At 47.0% G+C, this 27,693-nt stretch overlaps 1 protein-coding gene across 9 annotated transcripts in view; it reads right to left on the bottom strand.

Moving 5' to 3' along the window:
* Positions 1–27,693, bottom strand: part of PLEKHA7 (pleckstrin homology domain containing A7) — a 202,252-nt gene that overhangs the window by 34,365 nt on the left and 140,194 nt on the right. For 6 of the 9 annotated variants that reach the window (XM_090263639.1, XM_090263572.1, XM_090263581.1 and 3 more), the window contains 5 exons: positions 24,070–24,230; positions 8,149–8,604; positions 1,831–2,353; positions 1,474–1,560; positions 787–906 (listed from right to left, as the gene is read on the bottom strand). In XM_090263639.1, coding sequence (XP_090119765.1) covers positions 787–906; positions 1,474–1,560; positions 1,831–2,353; positions 8,149–8,604; positions 24,070–24,230 — 1,347 coding nt within the window. The remainder of the gene's footprint in view (positions 1–786; positions 907–1,473; positions 1,561–1,830; positions 2,354–8,148; positions 8,605–24,069; positions 24,231–27,693) is intronic. The other 3 variants (XM_090263596.1, XM_090263604.1, XM_090263631.1) reach the window with 2 other exon arrangements.

Raw genomic sequence — 27,693 nt, 5'->3', positions numbered from 1 at the left:
TTCATTTCTCTAAGCCCATTTCCCGAGTCCCTCGGGTCCCACTAAAACAGGGCAAGTCAGAAGGCGACAATGCCCACCTGTCTTCTGCCTACTCCTGCGCAGCTCAGAGGGACCGACCTCATCTGGACCAGCATAATCTTTAAGCTGCTTCAGACGCTTGGGAGAGCACACTGCCTGGGCACTCCCCAAGGAGCCTGCCTGCAGACCCCCACGTCCTTAAGAGTTTATAACACTGCATAGGTGGGACCTGGGTTTTTTATGTAACTGAGGGATCCCGGGCAAGTCACTTTCCCTTCTTGATCCACTGTCTGTTGAGTGCTCATAATTCCTGCCCTACCTAGCCTCTCCCAGGTTACTGTGACATTCCAGGAAAAGGGATGTGAAGCTGCTCTGTCAACCAGCAGGGCACTCTGCCTCCTCCCTCCAGGCTGACACACACCTTTTGGCATCCCAGGAGTGCCAAAGGTGGCCACAAGGATGACAGCCGGCATAGCCCCTTGGACGTAACCACACACACCAGCCTGCCAGTCACTGCGCACAGCCAGAAAAGCCACACACAGTTCAGGTCCCGCACACCACATGCAGCCTCCTCCCCAGCTGGGCATGGACCTCACCGCCGCTGCAATGTCTGCCAATAGCATCGAGAAGCAAACAGGCAGGGAACGAGGGAGAGAGCCAGCCAGCAAATACAGACCAGAGTGTGGCCACGAGGGAACACGGGCCAGCATGTCACTCCCTTGCCCCCGGATCGGGCACAGCCCCGAGAGAGAGCCCAGCAGCGCTGACCTGGCAGGTGGGAAAGGTCAGCTGGTGCTGGAGAAACTGGCCGATGGCGAAATTTCGCACACTGGCCAACTTGGCCTGGTGCCGCCGTAACTGGGTGAGAAGCAGCGAGAGCTGCTCCAGCTGCAGGTGTGTAGACACATCACGAGGAAATTAGCCGCCGCAGGAGCACGACGCTATAATTACTCTTCGCCCCGTGCCGGGACAGCACTGATGTGACACCGTTAAGTAATTACTGCATTAATTCTGTCATTAGGACAAATAAAGGCACTGGCAGAAAAGGCGCTGCAGGAAGTATTTTTTTCAGAAACACAACCACCAACAGTGCACCCGCACCCAGACTCACACTTTGAAGACAGTTAACTAATCAAAGCAAAGACCAGGAGAGGAGCTAACAGGAGAAAAGCAGATGGCTGGGAAAAGCTGCCCGAAAAAGAGGAAAAGCCCACATTCTCTTCCACTTCCCCAAGCTCTTCGTCGGACCTGGGAAGGACCCGGTGCTGCTGGCTGGGTGACCCTGAGCAAGTCATCTGACTTCTCTGAGCCCCAGTGTTCTCATCACTAACATGGCGGTTGATAACTGCCCCGCAGAGAACATATGACTGGCTCAGGGAGGAACACGAATGAGATCAGCCCTTTGCAGGCTGTGCTCGATCATTCACCTGGAGGGGGAGATGAAGCCCCGCTTACCGATTTTCCGTGTAAACTGGGAGCGCTGACAGTGTGGGTCATGTAGCCCAAGGAGGGCATGGAGCGTCGGTCCATGTGCGAGGAGTTCTGCAGGCGGGGAAACAAGAAGTCACATCGAGGGCTGGGCAAGGGGGCTGGGGCCAGTGCTCTGCCGCTTACTGCCAGGGCAGCCGACCACCGCCACTTCACCTCCCTGAGCCTCACTCTTCATCTGTAAAATGGGGGTCTGACCCCTAAGGTACTGCACAAGTGTTACCTATCATCATCACAAATTGCTCAAATTTGTGTTCAAACCATGTGAGGTTGCCGGCACCCTAAGGCTGGACCCCAGCAGCGGGAAGGTCTCCAGAGCCTCACCTTGACGCTATAGCCCCATGTCTTCCTGGGAGAACTCCCCAGCGAGATATCCATGCTCCTCCTCTGGTCTGGTGGCCTCACAGTGACCCTCTCTGCTGGCGTGTGGGGCCGCCGGGCTGGGAAGACCCTCGGGGGTCCTGGGGGAGGGATGTCCAAGGGAGACGGGGGCACGGAGATGGACCGGGGCACCTCCAGCATGCTCCGGCTCCGGCCCTGGTCAGTGAACTCCGGGGAGCCCGCAGAGATGGGCGCCGTGGGGCTGCCGTGCCGGAACTGCTGGCGTTGCTGCCACTCGTAGAGCTGCCACACAGTGCCATCCCGGTGTGCCCGGCGCTCCTCACTGGACATCTTCCGGTGGCTGGCTCGGTCCTGAGCATACTTATAGTCACTCTGCAGGTGGCGGGGAGGAGGTGAGGAGCCCCCCGAGGGGTGCCGGGTGCTCTTGGGAAGAGTCTGGTAGCTTTCTGGGAAGGACAGGGACTGGCTGGGACCCTGGCGAGGAAGCGTCTGGTCCAGGGGCAGGCTGAGGAGAAAGGAGGACAGGTAAGATGACCGGCAAGGGTCTGCCAGGCTTCTGGAAACACAGCTATGTTAATGTACAAAGCCAGGCAGGTGAGTGAGCCCTGTAAGAATCCCAATGGACAAGCAAAGCAGACATCCAGAACTTTCATCTCACGGCAGAGAACTCTAAAACGGCTGTCCCCTGTCAGCCTTGGAGTGTCAACCCTCTGCTGGGCGGACTTGACTGCTCTATGCCCACACTTCAAGTGCAGCATGATGAATCCTGCCTTCTCCTCTTCCACCTGACCCAGTAAACTCCTGGGATGGGCATCCGTATTTCCAGGAAGAACTCATGATTCTCCAGCTCACCAAGACTTTCCCTCTGCCTGGTCTCCTCGCACCAAGTTCTAGAGGTTCCTAATGGCAGTGGTTGACATCAGTTCCTTTCTTTTTCTACTCTCTAGTCCAAATGCTGATTAATGATAGTCCCCACTCCCAACAACTTTGAGCCATTCCTCACTAGTTTCCACACTGTACACAGTCAAGTGCTCAGATCCAATCACTCCCATGCTCCATAAACTTCAATGGCTCCCTGCTGCTTGTGAAACAGCATCTGCAGCCCTTGGCCGGGCCCTCACAGCTCACTAGCACCTGACCTCAACCCACCTTGCAGTCCTGCTGTCTTCTCACTGCTCCTTCTACTGGAGCCAGGACTGAGCTGGGGCAAGTCGGGCATCTGGGGCCCAATAGGTAAGGAGGCCCCCTCCCGCAGGTGCAGCCCCGTCCTCACTGAAGCCTGAGAGCAAGAGGCTCCCTCTAAGCCGGCCCAGCCTTCTGCACCCCTGGGCGACTTCTGATGGTAGAAAAAGCAGAAGCAGTCCGACCTGGGGTTGAATCCTAGCTCTAACACCCACTGGCTATGGGGCCCCACTGCTCTGAGGCTCAGCTTCGTTACCCGTAACATGAGGACAGAATTACCTGTCCCATAGGCTGCTCGGAAGCGTCCGTGAGACAAGAAAGGGAACGCAGGCTCCGGGCCTGCTGCACAGAAGACACCTCACCAGTGGGGGCTCCCTTCCCACCTCTCCTTACTCTCATAATAGCGCTCTTTCATCCCCTACCTGTGTGGGCTCCCCTTGCCTTGTTCACCACAACTTCCAACCTCCAGGACCCTGTCCCATGCCTCCCCCCCAGGACCCCTTCTGCAATGCCGCAGCCCTCGGGGTTCTTGCTCTGTTCTGACCCACTTACTGCACGTACGGTCAGTAACTTTTCTGAGGTCCTGTACTGACGTAACCTTTTCATACTTGCAAGATATCTCTTTCCCAGCCAGCTGCAAATCCTCGCAGGGCAGGAAGCATGTCTCACAATCTGCGGTATTGCCCAGGGTCTGAGAAAAGTCCTGATGTGGAACCAGCCCTTCAACAAATACACCAGCACAAAAAGCTGGATACGATAGTGGGAACCACAGCCATCATTTTTGTGAAAGAAAGATTCAGCCAAGGGCAAAGTAGAGAGTTTTATTCAGCCTTAAAAATCAAACCCGAGAGGCAGCATGATGTAAAAAGAGAACAGGCGTTGGGATCAGACAGGCCTCAGCTGGAATCCTGACTCTGCCTTTAGCCCTCAATTTTGTCTAACAAACTTCCATACAGCGCTTACCAAAAGTGAGACACGGCTCTAAGCCAGTGCTCCTCAACGTGGTCCGTGCATACAGCGTCAGCACCACCAGGGTACTTGTGAGAGGTGCGGGTTATCAGGCCTCACCCCAAACCTGCCAAGTCAGAAACTCTGGGGGTGGGCCAGCTACCTGTGTTTTAACCAGACCTTCGGTGGCTAACATCATAATTGTTTTAAAATTGTTCTGTTTTAAAATGGATCTCATTTCATTGCTTCCCAGCTCTCCGTCCTTGGGTGTGAATACGCCCTTACTTTCCTTACTATAAATTGGAGACATTAAGACACTAAGAACCACTTCATAGGCTGTTGTGAGGATTTGAAATAGCCATCATTTAAAAAGGGTAGCTTTCTTCTCCCTTTTTATTGTGACCTTTGCAATTACAAGAGGTCGTAATTGTAAATGTAATTGATCTCTTCAACCCAGACTTGTCGCGTGTCTGTCCAGCTCATTTCCTTGCCACTAGATGGCAGGGTTTGCTACTGATTTCCCAGCATCACCAGGGCACAGTGGCTCAGCGATGATGGGGTGATGGCAGAAGCACAAACCAGGCTGGGGGCGTCCCCTGGGGAGCTTACAACTTTACTGTCATTCACTCTGCCTGAAGCAAAATGCAAACTATGCAAAGCATGTCCTAACTGTGCTCCCACACTCCCTCCGTCTGGCTCTGCAGCCTGCTGGTGCCTGCTTGCAGGGTCCCATGGTCAGAGTCCCCCCCAAGCCCTCAGCCTTTGGGGGCGAGCCCGAAGATCCCAGTGCCATGGTGAGCGCTTGCTCCTGGGGAAGGACATGGAGGGTAGGCAGGGTTGTAAGCTGAGCTCAAGACCACCCTGGGAGCAGTCACAGGAGCCCCCAGAGCAGCTTGGTTCCTGACAGCAGATGCAGCTGCTGGCCCCCAACTCCAGTCTTACGCCAAGAGTGCTCAAGGTCTCTTGCCCTTATAACCTGCTCTGTGGCTGTGGGCCTCTCTTTTCCAAAAGGCACCAAACCAAATGGGATATTTTGATGCAGCCACTACAAAATAGTCACATCAAAACGTAAAACAAAATTTTATAACCAATTACTTCTTCAGCAGATATTTTTCACCCTGATTTCCACATCAATCATGCAGGGCTTTCACTTTTTCCCCTGTCCCTCACTGCAATGTTTGAGTCCCTGATTCCAACCCACCCTGCCTTTTTACTTTACAACTGTGAATTAAATGCAGGGCTGGGGACTAAATTTCAAAACAATCTTTTAGAATGTGTTAAGATTCTAAGGGTACGTCAGTATGTCCCTGGCAAACCATTATTCTTAAGGAGTTTAATGATGCAAAATACAATACATACCTCCAAGTACTGAAAGGGTAGTTAGAAACAATTCCCTGTGTGGTCTAGAGCCAGAATACGAGATCCTAATATAGCGCCAATAACCCTCCTCCAATGTCCAACATGCTCAACCTAATGAGACCAGCGAAGTCTTAATCATACACAAAGCAGAGATATCCATCTTCTACATTTTCAAATGGAGGAAGTTACCTTATTAAGCAGCCAGATCTACTTATTACTTGACTAAGAGATTTCAAGTATACTTTTAAGGAAAAAAAATTACCCAACTCTGGCAATGCAACGTGCAGTCCTTTCGAGATACAAGCAAACGATCAGAGACTGAGCCCTTTGCTTACTCACAGACTGACCACTTTCTTCTCAAAAGGGTAGTCCGTACTCTGCCTTCAAGTCCTGACTTACTTTTCAGCCCTCTAAGAAGTGCTTCTGCCACTAGACTGAAATTCCTCTCACTGAGTGCTCAGGGGAGCTCCAAGGTCAATGAACTGCTTTCATTCACAGGTCTGACTCACCCTGAGATAAGACTGGCCCAAACTCCCATCCCATCCTGGGGACAGTCCAGCACCCTCCCTAGCCACCTCTTTTCTCCTGGCAGTTGACTTCTCATCCTTTAGGTCCCTGATGTGCACCCCCAACCCCAAACACAGACCACTGTGTGTAGCAGAGTAACACAAGTTCGTGGGCTGCGTTACATAGAGACATTTCACAAGTAATAAGTTCTAATGGCATTAGTGGTCACACAGCCTTTGGAATTCCTGTCTGCATCCGCCTCTTCCCTGCCACCACCATTTTTAGTGCCATGGCAGGCTGGTGTTGATACCCTCCCATTCATATCAATGGCTTTCACGGGCCTTCACGATTAAGTCCAAACTCTTCAGTGGGAAATACAGGCTCGTCAGGGTCAAACCCTTGCTCTGCCTGGCTGCCCCTACTTCTGGTTTCTCCTGCTTTTATCTCCCCTAGCCAGCTCCATACTGCTTCAGCTCCTAAGAGTTGTGACATAGAAAGGGAAATGGCTAACTTATCCTGTGTTCTCTTTGACCACACCGTCCTCTCTGCAGGATCCCTCTTCTGCTGCTAACTTCTAAGTGTTGGGGTACCATTACATGCCAATTGCCCCGAATTAGCATGGCCAACTAGCCCTCAAATCTCAACACCACAATCCATATCCAACTGTCTACCTGACAACTTCCCTTGGATAGCTAATAGGTTTCTCCAACTTTTATGTCCAAATTGGAAGGCCTGATTTCCCCCCAGACTTGTTTCTAAGCCTTCCCCATATCAAAACCACCCACTCATTCAAGTCAAAATTCTAGGGATCCTCCTTGTTCCTCCCTTTCTATAATCCTGCACATCTAGTTCATTGACAAGCTTTGCTTTTATGACCTCAAGTTTCTTTCTTCCTGTTTCTGTTGTCACCATTCCAGACCCACTACAATAGCCTCCTCCCTAGGCGTAACCACATGACATCACTTCCGTGCTTAAAACCTTCCTGTGGTTCTCCTGTTGCTTTTTCAAATAAAGTCCAAATTCCTTACATTGGCATATGAGGACCTGCATGAAACAACCCCAGCTTCCCAACCTCATTCAGCAGTAAGGCCACTGAAAACCACCTAGTTCAGCACCAAGAATAGCAGCTCCCCTCCCCGGTGTCCTTGAGCAGTGGCTTCTGTTTTCCCTAAGACACAAAAGGTGAACAAAACAGAACTGACACATGGTCAGTCCCAAGTGAGAATGGGAAGTTAGCTTAGCTACCACACAAAAGGCCTTCCTTCTCCTGGTTTGTCCCACAACATCCACCGATTGCTTACGGGGGCTCCACTGTGATTTCTCCACCATCTACCCTCCCAGCTTTACACACCCACGCATACACACCACGCCCACACACTGGAAAACAGGCCTAGGCTATTTCCCTGGGAGCGATGCTGCCTCCAGAGCCCACGGGCAGCCAGTCTGGAGCTCACAGCAGGAGCAGGGAGAATGAAGTGTGGTATTTTAGCACATGTTTATCAGGCTGTGGCAGACTTGGTCTGAGTGCTGGCACTTCCCCAGCCCATGGGGAGCTTTCTGAATGCACCCTGGCTTTGCTATCACCTCTCCAGGCAGTGGTTTGTTTTATAGGCCTGAGGATGGTGAGGAGGATTTGCTTTCTTCACAATGAAGACAAAACACTGGCTTCTGGGGACTGTGGAAACTGGGTGACCCTGAATTCTTCACATTCTTTAATGTGTCCTAGTTTATCGAAAATTGTAATAAAAGACAGACAGTGCTTTACAAATAGCAAGAATACGTGCGCTCTAAATAATTAAAAACTGCTTCTTGAAAGAATGGGTATGATAAAGACTAATGTCAGCAGTGTCTAAGCACTACTCCATGTGTTTGAACTTAAAAATGGGTCTGTGCTTCCACTAGTTTCTATAGCTACCACCCAGATGCAGAGAAGCAGTGTAAAAGGAGAAGAGGAGTTACTATCTACATGCTGACAGACTCAAAGCTTGCTCCCTGGGGAATGAAGAAGCCTCCTCATTTTATCTCGCGTGGGCTTGAGAGGCTCCCAGACCCAGGTCTGAACTCTGGCTCTGCCACTTAGCTGTGTGCCCTGGCCAGGTTCTTTCACTTCTCCCAGCCTCAGTTGCTTCATCAATAAGATGGGACTCTAGCCCCCTCCTTGCAGGACTGTGACAGGGATTTATGGAGATAATGGAGGTCGAGAGTTTAAGGCCAGTATTGCCCAGCTCATGCAGGATCAATGACGGTGACTGTTATTTCATTATCATGCTCATTGGTAGCAGCGGTCTTGAGTCGATTACTGACCTCCTGCCGTCCCCCTTCTGGGACTTTGCCCAGTGCTCCACCTGGGCCAGGCTGTTCTTCCTCTGCCTGTGCTTCTCATGGTTGGTCCTGGGCAGAAAGGCTCTCTGGTATCCGCCAGTCCCATTCTGCTCTCCTGGGCCATATGCGATGCCGTTCTTCTCTGCCCGCTGGGGTTGTGCCTGCTGGCCTCTGGAGCCACCGGGTAAATCCACAAACAGGGCATCCTCCTCGACTGGCGAGTACGGGGACCTGGACTTGCTCCTGTCCCTCTTGCCCTCCACTGGGTGGGAACGGTACCGTTCGTCCTCCTGCCCCCGCCCCTCGAAGCCAAAGGAGTCCTCGTGGCGGCGATGAGGACAACCCCGCGCGTGTCTGGGTCCCATGCGGCCACATTCACGACAGGACTCTGTGTGGTTGGCCTGGGGGACTGCCTGCCGCTCCAGCTTCTCCATGTCCCTGCAATAACAGCAGTACTGTATGTTCAGTCCGTTTCAGACAGCAGAGATGGCAGCCAAGACTCCCGAAAGAACATACTTTACATTTAAATTCCCTCCAGGCCTCTGCATGGCTTGTTCCCTCTGCCTGGACCACCTTTCATGCCCAGTCCCTCATTCCACCCACTTAAAATTCTTTGGGATATGACTAAAATGTCATCTCCTCTAGGAAGCCACCCCAGCCACACACAACCAGTCTAGATTGGAACCTTAATTGAGTCCATTGTCACACAGATTGCACTGGATCATAATTTCATGTTTATTCATCTAGAGCCCAAGTAGACTATGAGTTCCAACAGGTAAGAGGCTCATCTTGCCAAGCATCATATACCCAGAACTTCTGTGCAAAGACTGGTGTGGATCAGGAGCTTTATAAATACTACTGAATGAATAAATGATACACCTGACATCCTCATGCCTCTCCCTGCTGCTACCTCTCTGTCTGTCTGGGGCCGTCCAGCTTGGACAGAAGGCTCCTGAGCCCAGGGTCTCTCCCACTGGCTGCTAGCACAGTCACGCGTACAAGGGCAGCATAAAGATTCCTCCAAGATGGTGCGTAGAGAACAGGCCCAGCAACCTCTTTCTATGACCACTTATCCATCTCATCAGGAAACAGTTCAAACAGGAACCCACAAAACACTTACCTAACAACAATTCCCTGCAGACACAGGGAAAATAAATGATTTGCCCAAGATCGCATAGCTAGAAAAGAGTGGAGCCACGGCTTAATCCCAGGCAGACTGTAGAGCCTGTGTGTTTTAGCCACTACTCTGCCTGTCCATATACATGTCCATGGCCTATGTACATGCAAACCTAGAAACTGTAAAGGAGATGGGGGTGGCAGGGGTGATAGGTCAAGAGGTGAAGGGCTTCTGGGACACAGAAGTAGTCTTCTTCCATGGCCTGTCTCCCACTGTAAGCTGCCTTTCTCCACCTCCTTGGGGCAAGGTCCTAGGTATGTCTGCATTCCCCACTACCTGGGACCAGTGACATAGCAGCAGCTCCACAAGCTTTGCAGAATTTAAGATTGGGAAGACAGGTGAAGGGAACACACTCCAGCCCAGAAGGACCAGGAAAATTACCAGGGAGCCTTGGATGGGGCAGCCAGTCTACTTGTACTTCTGGGTAAAAAGATCCTGGCCTTGAGATCCCTCACTCCTCAAATGACCAAGCCAGCGTTCTCCATTTCAACATGAAAGCATACAAAGGAAATGCTGCTGCATTTACGTCTCAGTGGCCAGAGCAACACCCTCAGAACCTCAGCCACCAATAATCAGCACAGAGTCAGGGTAGAACCAGTCTAGTCTGGGAGCTAAAACTGAGTAAAAATGTCAGTAGAAAGTGAAAATATAACCCCTAACACATGGGCTGCTTTTTAGTGTGTCCAGGCCTAACTGTTGGCCTTAACTTGGGCATGGAAAACTGAGAAAAGCAATCCCATGCATCTCACTGGTCATGTGCTCATAACTCACCATAAAAACCCAAAGCTCTGTGGGAAACAAGAGCACCAAAAAACTTTGGACCTCCTTTTATCCATCACTGGAGGACATCTTTGTCTCCATCTCCAGAACCTTCAGATAACAGCATTTCCATTTTTATTGGGGTACCACCCTCCCCCACTTTCAGTTCATGTGATTCAGGTGCTGCTGTATCTACTAGTTCCTGCCCACCTGAGGCTCCAAAGTCTAAGTGACTGGTTGAGGAACTGACACATGACCTAATCCAAGCCTATCAGAGTTAGCCCTGGGACACTGGTTGGAGCTGGTCTTGAGCTGCTACAACTACATGGAGAGCAGCTATTTGAAAATAAAATCAACACTAAGGAAAGCAGAGAGAAACAGAATCCTAAATACTTGGCCTGAGCTCCTAGATTTAGCCACACGTCAACCAGATAGATCCTTGGACAGTTTGGTTGTGACCCAACAAATCCTCATTAAAGCTAGTTTGAGTTTGGTCTTTGTTACTTATAGTGGAAAAAATCCTATTATATATCATTTTATAATGACATATTTAGATGGTGATCTCTGTGGGCCCTTCCATTTCTAATGTTTAGTGGGTCTATAACCTCCAGCAGTAGGAACATATAGGAAATATTCAAGGTTCTACACTTTTAGAAAAAGCTATTCTTACTCTAAGTTTATAAAGGGAAAACTCTTTTCCACAACGTACACATTATAGGTTTCAACTGTCTTCCCTTTTTTCCTTTAATCCTCCACAACCATGTCAGTGTAACCCCAACCAGTAGACTTCAAGTTGCCTAAGTTGGCCTTTAACTTCTTTACGCTTTCCCAAATTTGGGAAACCATCCACGGAGGAGGTGCTAAGACTGCTGCCTAGAAGATTAAAACTCTGCCCTCTGGGTCACACCTCGGCCAAGAAGCTTTATGACCTGGTTACTCCAATTGCGAGACCTAAGTAACTGCACCTCCTTATTACTCACACCCCAAAGATAAACAACTCTTTGTCATACGAGCTAGATTGTGAAATATGCCACCCACATGTATGACATTAGAACTGAAGGGAAAGGGTTCTCCTCCACTCCAGGACACAAGGATTGTGGTACAATGTCTCAGCACAAACAAATGTGATATGGATTTTTTCATTTTTTCCTAATCAACTGCCATGAATTCACTGAGCACCTATATATCCCCACTGGGATGGGCACTTAAGAGTATAAGCAAGTGGTACAAAAAATAGCTCCTGCCATTAAAGCTGGATGATCCCAACACCCAATTTAATCATGGTAACATTTAATAATGACTTCATAAACTGAACTCAAATCATGGAGTGTGCCAGGCTTTTCTAAACTTGGAGCTAATTTGTTACTATAAACCTTAGTCCTTACTGAATGTATACACAGAAGGAGAGTACATGCCCTTGTATATGCTGGTACTTTTTGCAAATAAAGTTGATAGGGAATGACAAATCCTCATTTTCAAATTAATACCAGCATTTACTGCAACACAAACCTTTAGAGCTTAGCTAAAAGGATCACAGCCTGGCAGCTTTCTAGGCCCTGAGACTTGGGGTTATGAGTGACTTCTAGTCCCATAGCTGCTGAGACATACAGAAGATGCCTTTGTGCCCAAATGTTCCGACTACAACTACAGGTGAGAAAAAGGAAGGTAATGCTCCCCACTCCCCCACCTTACCTGACCTCAACATTGAATTTAACTAAGTTATAAGCAAGCTATAAGGCAAAAATGTTTTTTAGCTTTCTCCCTGTCTCCTTGAATGTCCAACAATTTAACACGCGAACTCTCAAATCAGAAGAGATGAAAACAAAACAGATTAGCAACACTTGATTTAGCCCAGTGATGGGAAGAAGGAAGCACCACTTGGCTGTCAATGACTGTGTCACTCAGAGAAGCTGGCCATGCAGGGCATAGATGTTCAGGTAAGATGACACAGCCTTTCTGGTGTAGGTCATGACTATCATTGGATGTACCTGGAATCAATTCTTGTTCAAAATGTCAGAAATTCCTGACATTCGGTGACCCTTTGGGCCACTTCTTGAGCACAACAAACCCAGAGGGCATAGGAGTTAGAGCCCGTCAGACCTGGATTCATGTTCTGGCTTCACCCCAATATAAGCTGGGCGTCCCTGAACAAGTCCCTGACCTTTCTAGTTTCAGGTTCCTCATATGCAAAATGAGGACGGCAGCTCCTGCCTTCCTGGGTTGTTGGGAGGAGTAAAGAAGACAATACACAGAATAAGCACAGCAAGTGTCTGGTACACAGTGTGCCTTCAAATACAGATGTGTTGACTCTCTCTCCTCTTTCCTTATCCCACTTTTTTCAAAGCAGCTATACACCCAGCAAAAAAGTTACATTTCCCAACCTCCCTTGGAACTGAGGGTGATCATGTAACAGAGATCTGGCCCATAAGATGTACACAGACATCTTAAAGTCTTTAGAAGAAGGCACAATTAGCTGGCTTAGGCAACCCTTCCTTTCTTCCTGCCTGGATTTTAGACTCTGTGCTGGAGAGCAAGGTGACAAAAATGAGAATGAAAGCCACCTGTTAAAACGTGGGTAGAAAGGAAGAGCCCGGGCTCGTGATGGTGTCATGGAGCTACTATAGCAGCCTGGGCTCCTGTTATGTGAGAAAACTGAAATGCAATTAGAGGATGCCATCCTAAACTGGGCTGTTCCATGACTAGCAACCAAATGCAATCCCTAACTGCTTTAGGGGCAAAGCTTTTTATCTGCAGGGTTTGAACCCCACCATTTTCAGCACATAAAAGCACTGTTGTATGTCTACTTCGAGCAAATTCTTGTTTCTCCTGCAAGAGGGAAGAAAACACATCTCAGGCCAGATATACATCTCTCATACCCCTTTTCTTCACAAGAAATTGGAAGGTAACATGATACTAACCAATTGTGCACTGATTATCATTTTATTTTGATCCCAAACCCTTTCTCTCACCAGGAAGCAAAGAATAATATTTCCCTCTATCTTAATGCTAAATGCATGCCCCACACATTAAAACATGTTAAAGACTCATGTGGGCAGAAGAATGACAGCCTGTAGCAGGACTTGGCTGGACCTCCTGCTGCAGTCCCACTGGATGATCCCTGCCCATTCTCCTTACCTAAACAACCAAGCTAGCAGCCCAAGAACCAGGGCCAGGCCCCGGATATTCTTGGAGAGCCTGGTCTGAGCCAGGTCAGGTGGCAGAAGTCATGTCCTGGGAAACCAGCTCAGCCTGTGTTGACAGGTACTGAGTCCTGAGCACTGACCCTCAGTCTCAAGAGGATGGTTAGCTTAAAAGCCAGAACCCACCTTGAGCACAGTCCATAGATGTACAAAAGGTTAAAGAGAAAGGGACTCAAAGTCTCTAGGGAGCCCTAAGGCAGGCTTGCTCACTTGAATTAGTTCCTAGCACTTGAGGAAGAAAGTGGCTGGAGAGCAACGAAGACAGGAGTTGGTTTCTTCTTTTCCCCAGAGCTAAATAGGTCAGTCCCCCTGGGAAGGGAAAAGATACCCGGCTACCTTTCATGCCTGGCTCTAAGTGAACAATAGAGGGCCTGGCAGCCCTGACCACACACTCCCATTCTCCAGCCTGTCCTCCCCTAGAGGGCAGAGAGCCTGAAGAATAAATGAAACACCAGACTGCCAAGCGGAGGTGCTTCTTGCCCCAGCAGACTGACTATGGCAAAGTCCCTTGTGAGGCTGTAAGGACTGATGAACCAGACAAAGAAAAAAGGAAAGATCTTCCCTGCTGACCAGGTCTCCTGCCTGGAGAGTCCCTCCCTCTTCCTTCTGCCCAAGCAAGTCATGCTCAGCTGCCCCGGCTCCCCCTGAGCTAGCCTGAAGCTCAGGCTCACGCCAAGCTCACTCACTTTTCATCTCTCTAGATGGTGGTCACGGTACTGGGTCATTCATTTTTCTGTGGCCAATGCTTGGTTATTATTACCCTAAGTTGGGTCCTACACGCTAGACATAGCCCACCTCTAATCCCTACAAATATCCTGCAAGGTTAGTACTGTCAACTGGAGAGGCTGAGGGCATTCACATGAGTACCAGATTCCTTACAATAAATGACCTCTACTGAAGGACGGGGACGACGGCAGCAGCACACACCACTGCAGGTGCACTCAGGAACTGCAAAGCCCCGAGTCATGCACATCATGTATATGACCTCTTATATCAGTGTGCAAACCCACAAGGCTAGAGATAGCATTACTCTTTCATTACAGGTAACAAAAGTGAAGCTCAGAGAGGTTAACCATCGTGCCTTGGATCAGGTAACCAGTGATGTAAGCAGGACTCAAACCCCACCTGATCCGACCCCAAAGCCTGCATCTGGCTGAAAAACATGTCTACAATTTTTTTAAAGTATATTTTATTGATTATGTTGTTACAGTATCCCAATTTCTTTTCCTTTAGGTCCCCTCTTCCCAGTCCCCCCGCTTCCTCCAGCAATCCCATCCCCTTTAGTTCATGTCCATGGGTTATGCATATATTCTTTGGCTTCTCCCTTTCCTGTATTATTCTTAACTTCCCCCGGTCTATTTTGTACCAACCAATTATGCTTCTTAATCCCTGCACCATCTCCCTATTTCTCCGCCTTCCACCTCCCTGCTGATAACCCTGCAAATGATCCCCACACCTATGATTCTGTTCCTGTTCTGGTGGTTTTCTTAGTTTGTTTTTGTTTTTATTTTTTAGATTAAGTTGTTGATAGTTGTAAGTTTGTTGTCATTTTAATGTTCATAGTGTTGATCTTTGTTTTCTTAAATAAGTCCCTTTGACATTTCATATAATAATGACTTGGTGATGATGAACTCCTTTAGCTTTACCTTGTCTGGGAAGCACTTTATCTGCCCTTCCATTCTAAATGATAGCTTTGCTGGACAGAGTAGTCTCGGTTGTAGGTCCTTGCTTTTAATCACTTTGAATACTTCTTGCCAGTCCCTTCTTGCCTGCAAAGTTTCTTTTGAGAAATCAGCTGATATTCTTATAGGCACCCCTTTGTAGGTTACTCTCTGCTTTTCTCTTGCTGCTTTTAAGCTTCTCTCTTTATCTTTAACTTTTGGCATTTTAATTATGATGTATCTTGGTGTGGTCCTCTTTAGGTCTAGCTACTTTGGGACTCTCTGTGTTTCTTGGACTTTTGTCTATTTCCTTTGCCAAATTTGGGAAGTTTTCCTCCATTATTTTTTCACATAAGCTTTTGATTTCTTGCTCTTCTTCTTTTCCTTATGGCACCCCTATGATTCAGACATTGGCATGTTTAAAGTTGTCCCAGAGATTCCTAAGCCTGTCCTCATTTTTTTCAATTCTTGTTTCCTCATTCTGCACTGGTTAACTGTTTTTTTCTTCCTTATGTTCCAAATCATCGATGTGAACCCCAGTTTCCTTCTCTTCACCATTGGTTTTGTGTGGATTTTCCTTCGTTTCACTTAGCATAGCCTCCACTTCTTCCTTTATGTGTTTGCCATACTTAAGCATATCTGTCAAGTCTGTGAGCATCTTTATCACCAATGTTTTGAACTCTGCCTCTGTTAGGTTGGCTATCTCCTTGTTATTAGGTTGGCTATCTCCTCGCTGCTTAGTTCTCCCACTGGAACCTTGATCCACTCCCTCTTTTGGGCCATACTTCTCTGTCTCCTCATCTTGACAGGCTCCTGCATTTGCCTGTTTCTTAGGTAGAGCTGTTGCACCTGTTATGTTGTAATGGGTGGAGCCTTAGATATTTGTCAGTACAGGGTGACCCATTTCACCATGTTGTGGCACTGTGTGTCGGGGAGGTGTCTGAGAGAGTACAATGCTACTTGCTCAGCACTCGCCCTTTTTCCAGGGACTTCTCCCACTTTTATATGGGCCTGGCGCCTCTCTAGCTGTTGCCCTGGTCGCTGTTCCTAGAGTTGGTGGGTGTGCGGATATTCCAGGACCCTGGCGGCCCTTTAAACAAGCGGACTCCGCTGAGAGACCAGCAGTTTCTGTCTCTGCCCCAATTGGTTTGCACAGTCAGAAGCAATGAGGCCTCACTGTCCCCAGCACTGGAACCATGAGGTGTGCAGTTGGGTCTAGTGCTGGGAGTGGTCCCCAGGTGTCCCTCTTGACTTTTTTAAATGTTTGACTGCACGTTCTGCTGGCCTGCCACTGCATCCGGTGCCACCACCACCACACCTCATCCTTTCTGCCCCAGCTCTGCCCCTCCTGCCTGTCTGGATGAGTATTTCTTCTTTATATTTTTGTTTGTTGGGCTTCCATGCAGCTTGATTTTCTGGAACTTGTGATTTTCTATAGTTCTGAGGTAGTTGTATTCCTTCTTAGTTGTGGAGGGAGACACAGCGTATCTGTCTAGGTCTCCATCTTGGCCGGAAGTTGTCTCTATGAATTACTTCTGCCAAGGGTCCCAGGTATTCCTGCTACACTTTACCCAAAGTGATCAGAATTAGAAGGCCAACTATTTAGTTCTCTGAAGAGACTGCAGATAGCCAGAAATATTGGGACCATTTCTGAGCAGACTGATTCCCCAGACGTCCATCCCACCATGGTGCTCAGATTGCTCTGAAACATCCCAAACCCTTATTTACACATCTTTCAGGTAGAGTTTTGATAGCTGTTTTGTTCATCGATCTACCCATCCACATGCCCAGCCAGCCAAACACTCATGTACCCATTCATTCACTGAACATTCACTATGTATCAGGCACTGTTCTCATTTTCAAGGAGCTTACAGTCCAGTAGAGGCAACAATAAGAAAGCAGGCCAACATAACTTTAGTGTAAAAGTTTTATGCATAATGAATGCCAGAGCACTACAAATGAGCATCTAACACACTGAAGGACCAGAGGAGGAGGAAATACTGGGTTGTCCAAAAAGTTCATTTTTTCCCCTTAAGATGGCTCTAGTAAGTGTTTAGTTGTTTTTAATGCCATTCGAAATAATTTTGTTAAGATTGTATTGTGACAGATGTCATATCAATGTGCATTTAAAAAAAGAACTTATCAAAATTGGGGAATCTTTGTGTAGCCATTTTAATACTGAAGATGGAAGAAGATACTCAACATTTGCAGCATATTTTGCTATATTCTTTCAAGAAGGGTAATAATGCAACTGAAATGCAAAAAAGATTTGTGTAGCATATGGAGAAGGTGCTGTGACTGATCGAATGTATCAAAAGTGGTTTGTGACGTTTTGTGCTAGAGCTTTCTCATTGGATGATGCTCCATGGTCAGTAGACCAATTGAAGTTGATAATGATCAGATCAAGACATTAACTGAGAACAATCAGCATTATACCATGTGGGGGAGAGCCAACATACTCAAAATATCCAAATCAATAGAGCCATTGGTGAAAATGAAAAATGTCTTTTATTTTACAGAAAAAACTGAATGGACTTTTTGCCCAACCTAATATATTTAGGCTAAGGTCTGAAGGGAGTGCTGAAGTTGTCCTAATAAGGGTGAGGACCAGGGCAGCCACTGAGCAAGGCCCAGAGGGATCCTAGTGCCTCCTGAGATGGACCCCTATCTACAGCCCAGATGCCATCAGTCTATTCTACCCCTTGTTCTCTTGGATTCTGCCATACTCCCCAGTTTCTGTTTCTTGAACAAACCAAGCTCATTCTTACCTAAGGTTGTCATAAGTGCCATTCTTTCTGCCCAGAACCCTCTTCCTCAGAGTTTTGCATATGTGACTTTCTTGTATCAATCAGGCCTCACACCTACATCATCCTCATGTAGAGAAGCCACCCCTGACCACCCTATGCCCTGCTTTCTAGTCCTTCCCTACCCCATCACCCTACTCTACTGCATCTTTGTGCATAGATCATGACAGAAAGTCATCTTATTGATTTGTTTGTCTGTTTATGGTCTGTCTCGTCCACCTCCACCCAAGAACACATGGGACTTTACCTCTCTCTTGAACATGGCTGTATGTCTCAGCATTTTTAACAGTCTGACACAAAATGCCCCTAAATGAATGACTGCATGAACAAATGCACCCAATTTAAGAAATTCAGTGTGATTGGGGCATAGAGAATGGGGAATGGCAAGGTGTGAGCCAAAGGTGCCTGTAGGGACCAGACCCACATATTGCTCAAAAGCCCTGCTAAGGAAGTTGGATTTTACTCCAAAGGGAACTAGACTCTCTAAGTTCCTTCAGTCCCAAGACAAGACTATATAGTTACACCAGAAATTGGGAAACTGAGAAAAAAGATAAGTTGCCTTCCAATAGGCCCTGCTATCTGAGTCTCTTGTCAGTTTGGTGAGCTGTGAAGGCAAGCTGACCTCCTTGCTTAGTGTTCTAGCTTGTTAGAGGGGACAGGCCTCCTTAGATAAGAGAGAAAAAGCAGGAGAGTTCGGAAGATGGATTTCAAGGAGACTGTAGGAAATTAAAAATCAGAGTCCAACTCTGGCATGTGGAAGAACATGGAAATAAGAAAAAATGATGAGCAGAAGGAGGCAGCAGGCAGCAATGCTTGGTGACCCTTACAGCTTGGAGGGGGTAGTGTCTCAAGAATACTTGAATGAATGTCTATCAAGGGACACTGAAGCCTACAGAGGAAACGAGGACAAAGGAAGCAGGTTCAGTGAGGGTGCACAGCTCTGCTCCTGGGTCATCGGCAGAGGCTGGAGGAGAAGGGAGGCAAAGAGCAGGCTGAGGGGCACTGCTGCAGGAGCCTGGGTTGCTGGACCACAGTCCACACTGTTAGAGGGGCATCCTGGCAAGGAAGGGAGTGCAATTTGCTCACAGGAAACTCATCATCAATGTGATCAGAGGATTAACGATGATACTAGAAGGGTGTAAGGAAGGAAAAGCCAATGATGCTGTTAAACCAAACCCTGCGGAAGCCAGCATATGTGATGCAGATTATCTGCTGCCTCTTGGGCACCATCTCAGTAAGCACTTTATCCATCCATTCATTTATTTAATACTTGCAACAACCCTAAGACTAAAAGAAGCTGAGGTTTAAAAAGCACACCTAATATGCACAGGTGACACGACCAGAAAGCAGCAGAGCTGGGATTTGAACCCGGGTCTACCTGACCTCAGAGACCAAGCTCCGGGAGGAGATACTTAAAAGAAACTAATATAGTAGGAAGTACGGGGTTGATCAGCTGGATGGACATTGGTTGCTCATGCCTCCTTTATCTCATCAAGCAAGTCATTTCTCTTTCCTTTGCCCACAGCCCTAATGTCACCGGGGCATCCACCTGTCCTCACTCTCGGTCCCGTGGTCTGATCCTCATCAGTGAGACATGTATCCCAGCCTGTGCCAATTAGCATGTGTATTCCCTGGCCACAGTACATGGTGTAAGGCAGCAGTTCTCAACCTGTGGGTCGCGACCCCTTTGGGGGTCGAACGACCCTTTCACAGGGGTCGCCTAAGACCATCGGAAAACACGTATATAATTACATATTGTTTTTGTGATTAATCACTATGCTTTAGTTATGGTTGGGGGTCACCACAACATGAAGAACTGTATTAAAGGGTCGTGGCATTAGGAAGGTTGAGAACCACTGGTTTAGGGTATAAATGTGATCTAAGCTGTTCAATCATAATGGATCTCTGTGCTTCTGGACAAGACTTAGTGTTTTCCTGCTGGACTTGAACCTGGATGACATGAGACTGGGGCTACTGCAGCTACCTTGCCACCAGATCCTAGATCTGCCAGGGACCTGCATATGGAGTTCAAGAATGAATCCAACCCAAAGGTGGGCAGAGCCCAGAGAATGACTTATAATGATATTACCTGAGCCTTAAACCTGGCTGTTCCTAAAGCTACATCTATCCTGAACTTCTCAGTGAAGGGAACCAATAAATTCCCCCCTTAAGGTAAATTTATCTGCATTTTCTATAACCTGGAATCAGGAGTCCTAATACACCACATTCATACAGAAAGCATCTGCCTGTATGAATAAGAATGGAAGCATTTGGGTGGGAATCAAGGAGAGGAGAGAGAACAAAGCACTGCTATTGGGACCACACACTTAGCAGAGATGGAAGTTTTCTAAGGCAGATCCTCAAATTGGAGGAGAGGCAAGATTTAGTTCTGCCTGATGAATAATTCTAACTAACCAAATGTCTGAACATCTTATTCTGGAAAAAATAAAACAGAACATTTATTAAGTCTGGATTTGCTTGGCTGACAATTTCATCTCTCAGAAAGTTAAGAGGATGTGCTAGTCTGACTTTATTCTGACTCAGAAGGTAGAACAAATTGTTTTTCTTTTTTGTTTTTTTAAGGAAGAAACCTTGGGAAAACATGATTATGGGATCTTGAGAGTTCATTAAGAGCATAATAAGAACAAATTTTAAAAGTTCAGAGAAAATCTAGGGACAATACAAAATCTAGGGCTTGAGGCCCTACAAGGGAAAGCAGCCCAATAGAAATGAGCACCCCCCTAAACCAAAATCTGATAGTTAATTATAAAACCTTCAGGTAGGAAAAAGCAAAGTACAGGGTAGGGCAAAAACAGCTTACAGTTGTTTGCATGGAAAATAACATAATAATTAATAAATAGTAATACAAGAATAAACTCTGTTTCATGTACTCACACCTGTAAACCCACCTTTGCCCCTCCCTGTATACCTAGATGTCAGCTAGCAAATTAATCCTGAACGGCTCAAGGCAGACATCATTTATTCATCACAGCACCTTTTCCTGTGAAGCCCAGTCTCACTCTCCAGTTATCTTTGACCCAGTGCCCTAGCCAGCCCTGATGAACTGATCAAAGTTGAGACACAAGAATGAACCCATTTTCCATTGCTGGTCTAAAGAAACCAGTGTAGCAACACAGGGTGCTCTCAGAGTTCATGTTATAAAAGGACATGCAGAGGAAACAAGGGGGGAGCACACATCAAGTACAGACCCACCATGGAATGGGCCCCTGTGAATGACAACAAAAGGGGTAAAATGTAGAAAGTGCTAGTGTTTGTTCATTTAAAGCAAAACAGAAACAAACTTTCTAGTTAGTGAAGAATTAAAATAAAGGAGGAGAGGGCTTTAAAAATATGAGACATAGTTTCTCTCTGACTGGAGAAGATGACACAACTTAAATCAAGCTAATTCTTGGACTTCTAAGTCCAGTCCCACATCTTCATCAAGGAAAATGGCCTTCACCATGAAAAGGAGAAAGACTGAGAGGTCCAAGATGTGGAGGAAGGCGGGAGAAGCCCAGCCTCCTGTGGCTGAGCTCCAGGCCCTGTGGTCAGCGTCCCAAGGCCCTAAGGGGACTTGGAGATGGTCTCAAGAAGCCTCTCAGGTGATCTCGGAGGAATCAAAGAGAACAAGGAAAATGCCAGAATGCTGGAGACTGGCAAGCAACATCCTGATTTTCAAAAGAGGGGAAAACAGATCCCATTAACCAACCTCTGCAAGAAATTAAGCTGCATCCTCAGTGAGTCAGATTTCAGAGCAGGCGGGAAAGGAAGCACTAAGAAGGAGGAAAACAGCTCAGGAGAAAAACAGGCAGAGGATAGGTACAGGCAATTCACTGGAGAGGAAATACAAGTGGCCAAAAAATAAAAAAGATCCCCCCAACCATGGAAATACACATTAAAATAATCAGATACTATGCAGCAGCTCAGCAAAAATGTTAATAATTGTTAATATTGAATACTGGCAAAGACCCAGGGAAATAAGCACTCTCGTTAGTGAAATATACAGCTTTCTTTAAATGGCAACTTGGTGATATTCATTAAAATTTAAAATATATTGTATTGGGGGAGGGTGGTGGTGGAAAAGAATATAATGGGGATAAATGGTAACGGAAAAATAAAAAGTTATTTAAAAATAATTTTAAAAATTAAAAAATTAAGTACACTGTATTTTGACCCAATAATCTGAAAGACTCGCACACGTAGAGGCTTGTAGAAAGTTTTTCATTATAGACCTATTTGTAACAGTAAAAGATGAGAGAAAAACTATCCCAAGTTTAACGTGTGCTTAAATGCATTATGGTGCTATGAAATGCCATACAATAGTCAAAAATAAAGTCAATCCATATATGCTGACACAGAATGATTATCAAGATGCAATCATGCATACTTTTATAAAAACACACAAAAAATCTATATATTTCTATAAGTACACACACACACATTACACACACACACACACACACACATATATACATACACACAAACACACACACACACACACACACACACACACACACACACACACACACATCGTCGTTGGCAGCCGTCCGTCTCGAGAGACGATGGTGTAGCTTCTTAAGAGTCTATCTGCACCGCCGAGAATGGCTGTGCAGTCCGACTCGGGAGTGACACGGTATCTGTCTCCTCCCGTGTTGAATCGACATCTTGCGATGACGCTGGAGTGTCCTCTCCAGCGAAGCTGAAGCTACAGAGCCTGGGCTTTGTATATATATATAAAAGAGTTTAGTACAGTAAGATACCCATTAACCTGGTAACAGAGATGACCTTGGGAAGGAGATGAAGGATATCTTTGGCTTTACCATTTTGAATTTTTGAGGTCTTCATTTATTATATAGTTAAGTGTATATATATATTTAACAAATAAATATAAAGCAAAAAGCAGGACACAGTGAGTATTAGGGACCAGCACATGCACTAGGAGTAAGATACGTGGAGCCTAAAATGTGTCACCCCTTCTCCTGGGATGACAAAGGAAGTGTCTAGGGCACTATGAACAGAGTGCCTGCCGGCTAAGAGCAGATATTTCCTGCTATTATTATGGACACAACAGAAAACTTCAGGCTGGATGACAAGGTTAGGAGGTACAGTCAAACTTCACTGTAGGTAAGAGTTACTGGTTCAGGGCCCACAAGGAAACTTTCAGGGCAGTCTTTGGTCCTGTCCAACATATTCATCCATTCTCTCAATCTCTCACTCATTCCATAGACACTTGAGAGCTACTATGTGTCAGTCATGCAGAAGATACCAAAATGACCTCTGCCTGAGGCCCAGGATACAGAAAAGTAGAAGGGAAAACAAAAACAAACAAACAAACAGCATGACAAACACTCGACTGTGGTGTTGTGGAAGCTCCAAGGGTAGACCTGGCCTCTTGAAGGAGGTCAGCATCTCTACCAAAGGTCTGTTCACCTAAAGAAAGAGCATGAAGCTAGAAATTACCACTAATACCAAAATCACATACACACGAATTGGAACAGGTTAGCAAGCCAAAACACACCATGTGAAATCCATTTGTAGTCCCTGACAAATCCTACCTTTAAGCGCTGCAGGTCCCTTGGTTTGAGGCCTCACCAAAAGAAGACATTGTCAAACAGGCCTCAAAGCAGAACAAGGTGTCCGGACAGTGAAGAAGGGAGCCCATGTCAGGTGAGGACTGGCCAAGGGCACACCCTGACTTTTCCAGGGCCACCCAGCCTTCACCAAGCCCCTGACTCCAGTCCTCTGCCTTTTCTCTCAGGAAATCAACCATAGCCAACAGACTCAGGAATTTTAAGATCCCTGACTGTACCCTTGGTTCACCCACTGGAGGGAAGGAGCAGCTGGGAGATAGCTCCCCCGCTGGCCACCTGCAGCGGGGGGGGTGGGAGGGGGGTCATCATCTGCAGCACACTTACAGTTTGCAAGATCCTTCTGGCCCTCTCCAACCTCCCCAAACCGGTGTCCCACAGTTGTCCCTTCCACCACACATAAGAAAAGATGAAACAGACACCAAGTTCCAAGGCTGCGCATCCCAGGCAGTCATGTCACCTCCCAGGCCTTTGTGTTTCTCTTTTTAATGACGAGCATGGACTAGATGACTCCCTGGTGACCCTCTAGCTATGACAGGCAATATGTGCTGCATTCTCTTTCCAGAAGAATTCATTGGTAAAAAGGACTTCAAAGAGAGGCCGATGCTTAATACAAGAGAATGTGGGTGAAGTGTGGGGCACTCAAGAGTTCTTATTTGTGTCCCCAACTTAGTGTAGGAAGTGCTTTGGCAGGGACCCTCCTTCGGGACTGACCTCTTCATTGATGACCGAGACAGCACCTGTGCAGCCTGGTTCATGGCCCTGATCCAGGCGTTCATGTCCTCCAGGGTGTCAGCACTGAAGTAGTAGGTCCTCATGCCCGACTGCTCAGGGGAGCTATTATAGATGAGTGCTCGCATCCCCGTGTGCACAGCCTGTAAGATTGAGATGGAAACCCAGGGCAGAGAGGTTAGCACACATCTCATGTCCAGGAGCAAAAACAACAAGACACACAGGCCATGTCCTCCCCGCTTCCAGACTAGAGTCTAAGCACCACCCTGCCTGTGTCCACAGCTGGAAAATGCCACAGCTGGATTCCTCTTTCTCAGTGCAGTCAGGCCCAGTGACAGCTGTCTGTCCCCTAGAGGAAAGCCCTGCAGGTGTACCTGTTTCTGACTTATCTTACTCACACATAAGGAGAGGAATGCACCCAAGGCTTATGCGAGAAAGCGACTTTAAATAAACCCTCCTTCCTTAGAGGCAGACTCACGGGAGTCCGTGTTTTGGTTCCTCTAAAGCACATGATTACTGGAACTGAGTCCAAAATCATCTGCAACAGCAGGCAGCGTGGTGCAGATACTCACTGTGCTTTAAGGCCTGGGCATGAAATGTGCTGTGTGCCCATCAAAGAAGCTGCTGTCCTGTCTCTCTAAAGAGGCACTCCCAAGTTTGACAGAGCTAACACCTTACTGAGAATCCCTGCACACCTACTACGTGCCGCGAAACCTCAAGGTGCTTTCCCACGTATCCTTGCAAAGCGCCTGTGGAGAGGCGCTGGGGGTGGCCACTGAAAGGCACGTGGGGTGGTTTCCAAACAAGAGGCAAAACCATGTTTCCACTTGTGCTCTGTAAACAAGGGCCTATCTTTTAAATTTGCAGGGAAGAGCCTCACCAAATCCACCCAGGACGACGGTGTTAAACGGGGGCGGGGCAGACTTACTGAATGACTACTGTGTGTCTCTGGGGAATGTCTATGAGTTTAATATCATGTTAATCCCAACAGCTTTGAAGGGACAGAATCTCTGTTTTACAGATGAGGCAAATGAAGATCTGAGATGCTAAGCAACTTTTCCAGATTTCCACATCCGGTAACAGATTATTCACAGCACTGATCATTATCTGCTATTATATATTTGAGAATATAAGCACCATGAGAGCAGGGACTTTGTCTATTTTGTTCCCTACTGTATCCCCAGGGACAATGCCTAGCATATAGTAGGTGCCAAGTAAATATTTGTTGAACGAATAAAGAGCTGGAGCCAGGGTTTACACCTAGGTCTGTCTGACTCTGTACAATGCTCCTAGGTCCTATAAAGAAATGAGTATGATTATATATATCCCTGGTCTGATCATTTGAATCTAGAATGGAAGGCAGACCCTGTGTAAGGACCAGTCAGAGAAAACAAAACGAGAGAACCAATCAGAAGCTGGAAAATGACATGCTTCTAGAGTCACTAATGGTCAAAAATGAAATCTCTCAGATGAATTGTCAGCATTTACTTCCCCCGACACTAACATCCTGGTCCAAAATGCGTAGTACATGTGTGCCTGTTCCTGACAGTCACATATTTGGGTTCATCCATCCCAGTGCCAAGGGACTACAGGCAAACCTGACCCACAGCAAAGGGTCCCTACGGTGACCAAAGCAAACCTGATTTCCGTTTTTGCCCATATAAGGGGCCAGCTACTGTCCCCGGAAGGGTTCCTCCTATTTTAGCAAGGCAGAGATGTGGCAATAAGAACAGAATGAGAAGAGACCTGTGCCTATCTTATTATGAATTGACAGAAATTCTTGGAGAAGTTCCCCTGGACAATGACCACATAAGATCTCTGACACCCCCTCTCAGACTTTCTGCCCAGGCACTCACCCCACCAGACACAAGGGAACCCTCAAGGGAATGAGAGAGCAGGTCCCTGCTGCACAAGAGTTCATGGAGCCAGCCTTGCCCAGGAAACCAACATGGGACACACTTCAAACATGGACCGTTTGTATGTCTGTGTGCAGCTGGGCCTTGGGAGTTAGATCCATCATTACAAAGGAGTTACACTTGCTCACAAATATAACTTCAGTCACTAATCAAACTGCCCTTGAGTGTGAAGAACAGGTTCCTAGCTACATTTCGTCTGTGCTTGGGCACGTGAGAGGTATTAACTGTGAAGCCAAGACATGCAGGGAGTTCCCTTTCCATCTGGCCAAGGGACCCAAGTGCAAAGTGCCCTGAGCCTGAGGAAGATGCCAGAGCCAAGACAACATGAAGTCGCCTCTCCAAGATTCTCTCTTCCCCTCTGCTCTTTGCTTTCCAATTAGGCTAGGCAACTGTGCGTGACCAAACAGAAAGCAGGCCATGCCAAAAGGAAATGAGGATGTGAGCAAAGAAGGTTTTATTAGACAAACATAATGCCCTCAAGATATGACTGCTGCCCTGGCTCTAATGACTCAGGTCTTGATAGCCAAACACTGTGCATTCCTCAGTATGACTGAGAACATGGATCCTGAACTGCCCAGGGAGACCGCTCTCTGGCCCCCAAAAGAATAATGCTGCAACCTAACGGGAAAGGGAACCCTTTCGTTCTCAGAAAACCACAGCCCTTTCTGGAGAACCAGCTGAATACCACCAGATCTGTCTGCAGTGGCCTCTCTGCTCTCAGACCCTGAAGGTCCCCCCAAACACATACATGCCTTCTGTCTCTCAGACAAGACTATGGGAACACTCATAGTAAATTCTAAGGAAAAAATGTTTTTAAACAATCTACAACACATAAAAGACGTTTTCCCAGAATCTGTTTTCACAACTCCCAATAAAGTGTTAAGATGAAATATATATATAGTATGATTAGTTATTTTGGGAACATTCCAGATGCTATCCCAGAAAAATCACATACAACCTCATTACCCTGATTGTTTGCCCAACAGCAACACTCAGCTCTAGAAAGGAAGGTTTTCTGAGGAAGACTTTCAGGCGGCAAAAATGTTTTCAGAGCCAGCATTAAGCAGGAGAGGCTCCTGAACTATTAAATAAAAGAGTATTGCTAAAATGATAATAATGAACATTAATTCAAACCACCTCCCACCTCCGACAATGTGTGTGCAGGAAGTGGCCAAAATCAGATGTGAAAGAAAAGCATAAAGGAAGAGAAAGAAACAGTCTTCCCTCCCAGTAAGTAATTCAAATGAAAGCGGATCAGCTCCAGTTTGAGTTCTGTCTCCGCTCCCAGCCTGGTGATTTGGGGCAAGTTTCTTTAGCACTCTGATCCTCGCGTTCCTCATCTATAAATGAAGCTAATAATCCTGACCTCCCAGACTCCCCACAAGCATTAAATGAGCTAACCTGGATAAAAGTACTTCTCAAATCATAAAACGTTCTGCAGATATAAGACAAAACTGTATCACGCAACATGAAGTGGGAAAGGATCTGAGAATGTTCAAGCTGCTGCTGTCTGGAGTCACTGGGTTGAGGGACGGTCCGAGGAAAGAGAAAGACAGCTCCCACCCGTCAACAAACGAAGCTGAAGCACCAGCTCAGGAAGAGAAGGGAGAGGAAAATGAGCCTTGACTTTCCAACCACCACCACCTCAATGGATGCCAGATCAAGATGCAGATGCAGAGCATCACTTGCC

The sequence above is a fragment of the Furipterus horrens genome, unplaced genomic scaffold (assembly GCF_987537825.1).
Source record: "Furipterus horrens unplaced genomic scaffold, mFurHor1.1.pri manual_scaffold_2, whole genome shotgun sequence".
Classification (NCBI taxonomy): Eukaryota; Metazoa; Chordata; class Mammalia; order Chiroptera; family Furipteridae; genus Furipterus; species Furipterus horrens.
This window is presented reverse-complemented; position numbering and strand designations above follow the sequence as displayed.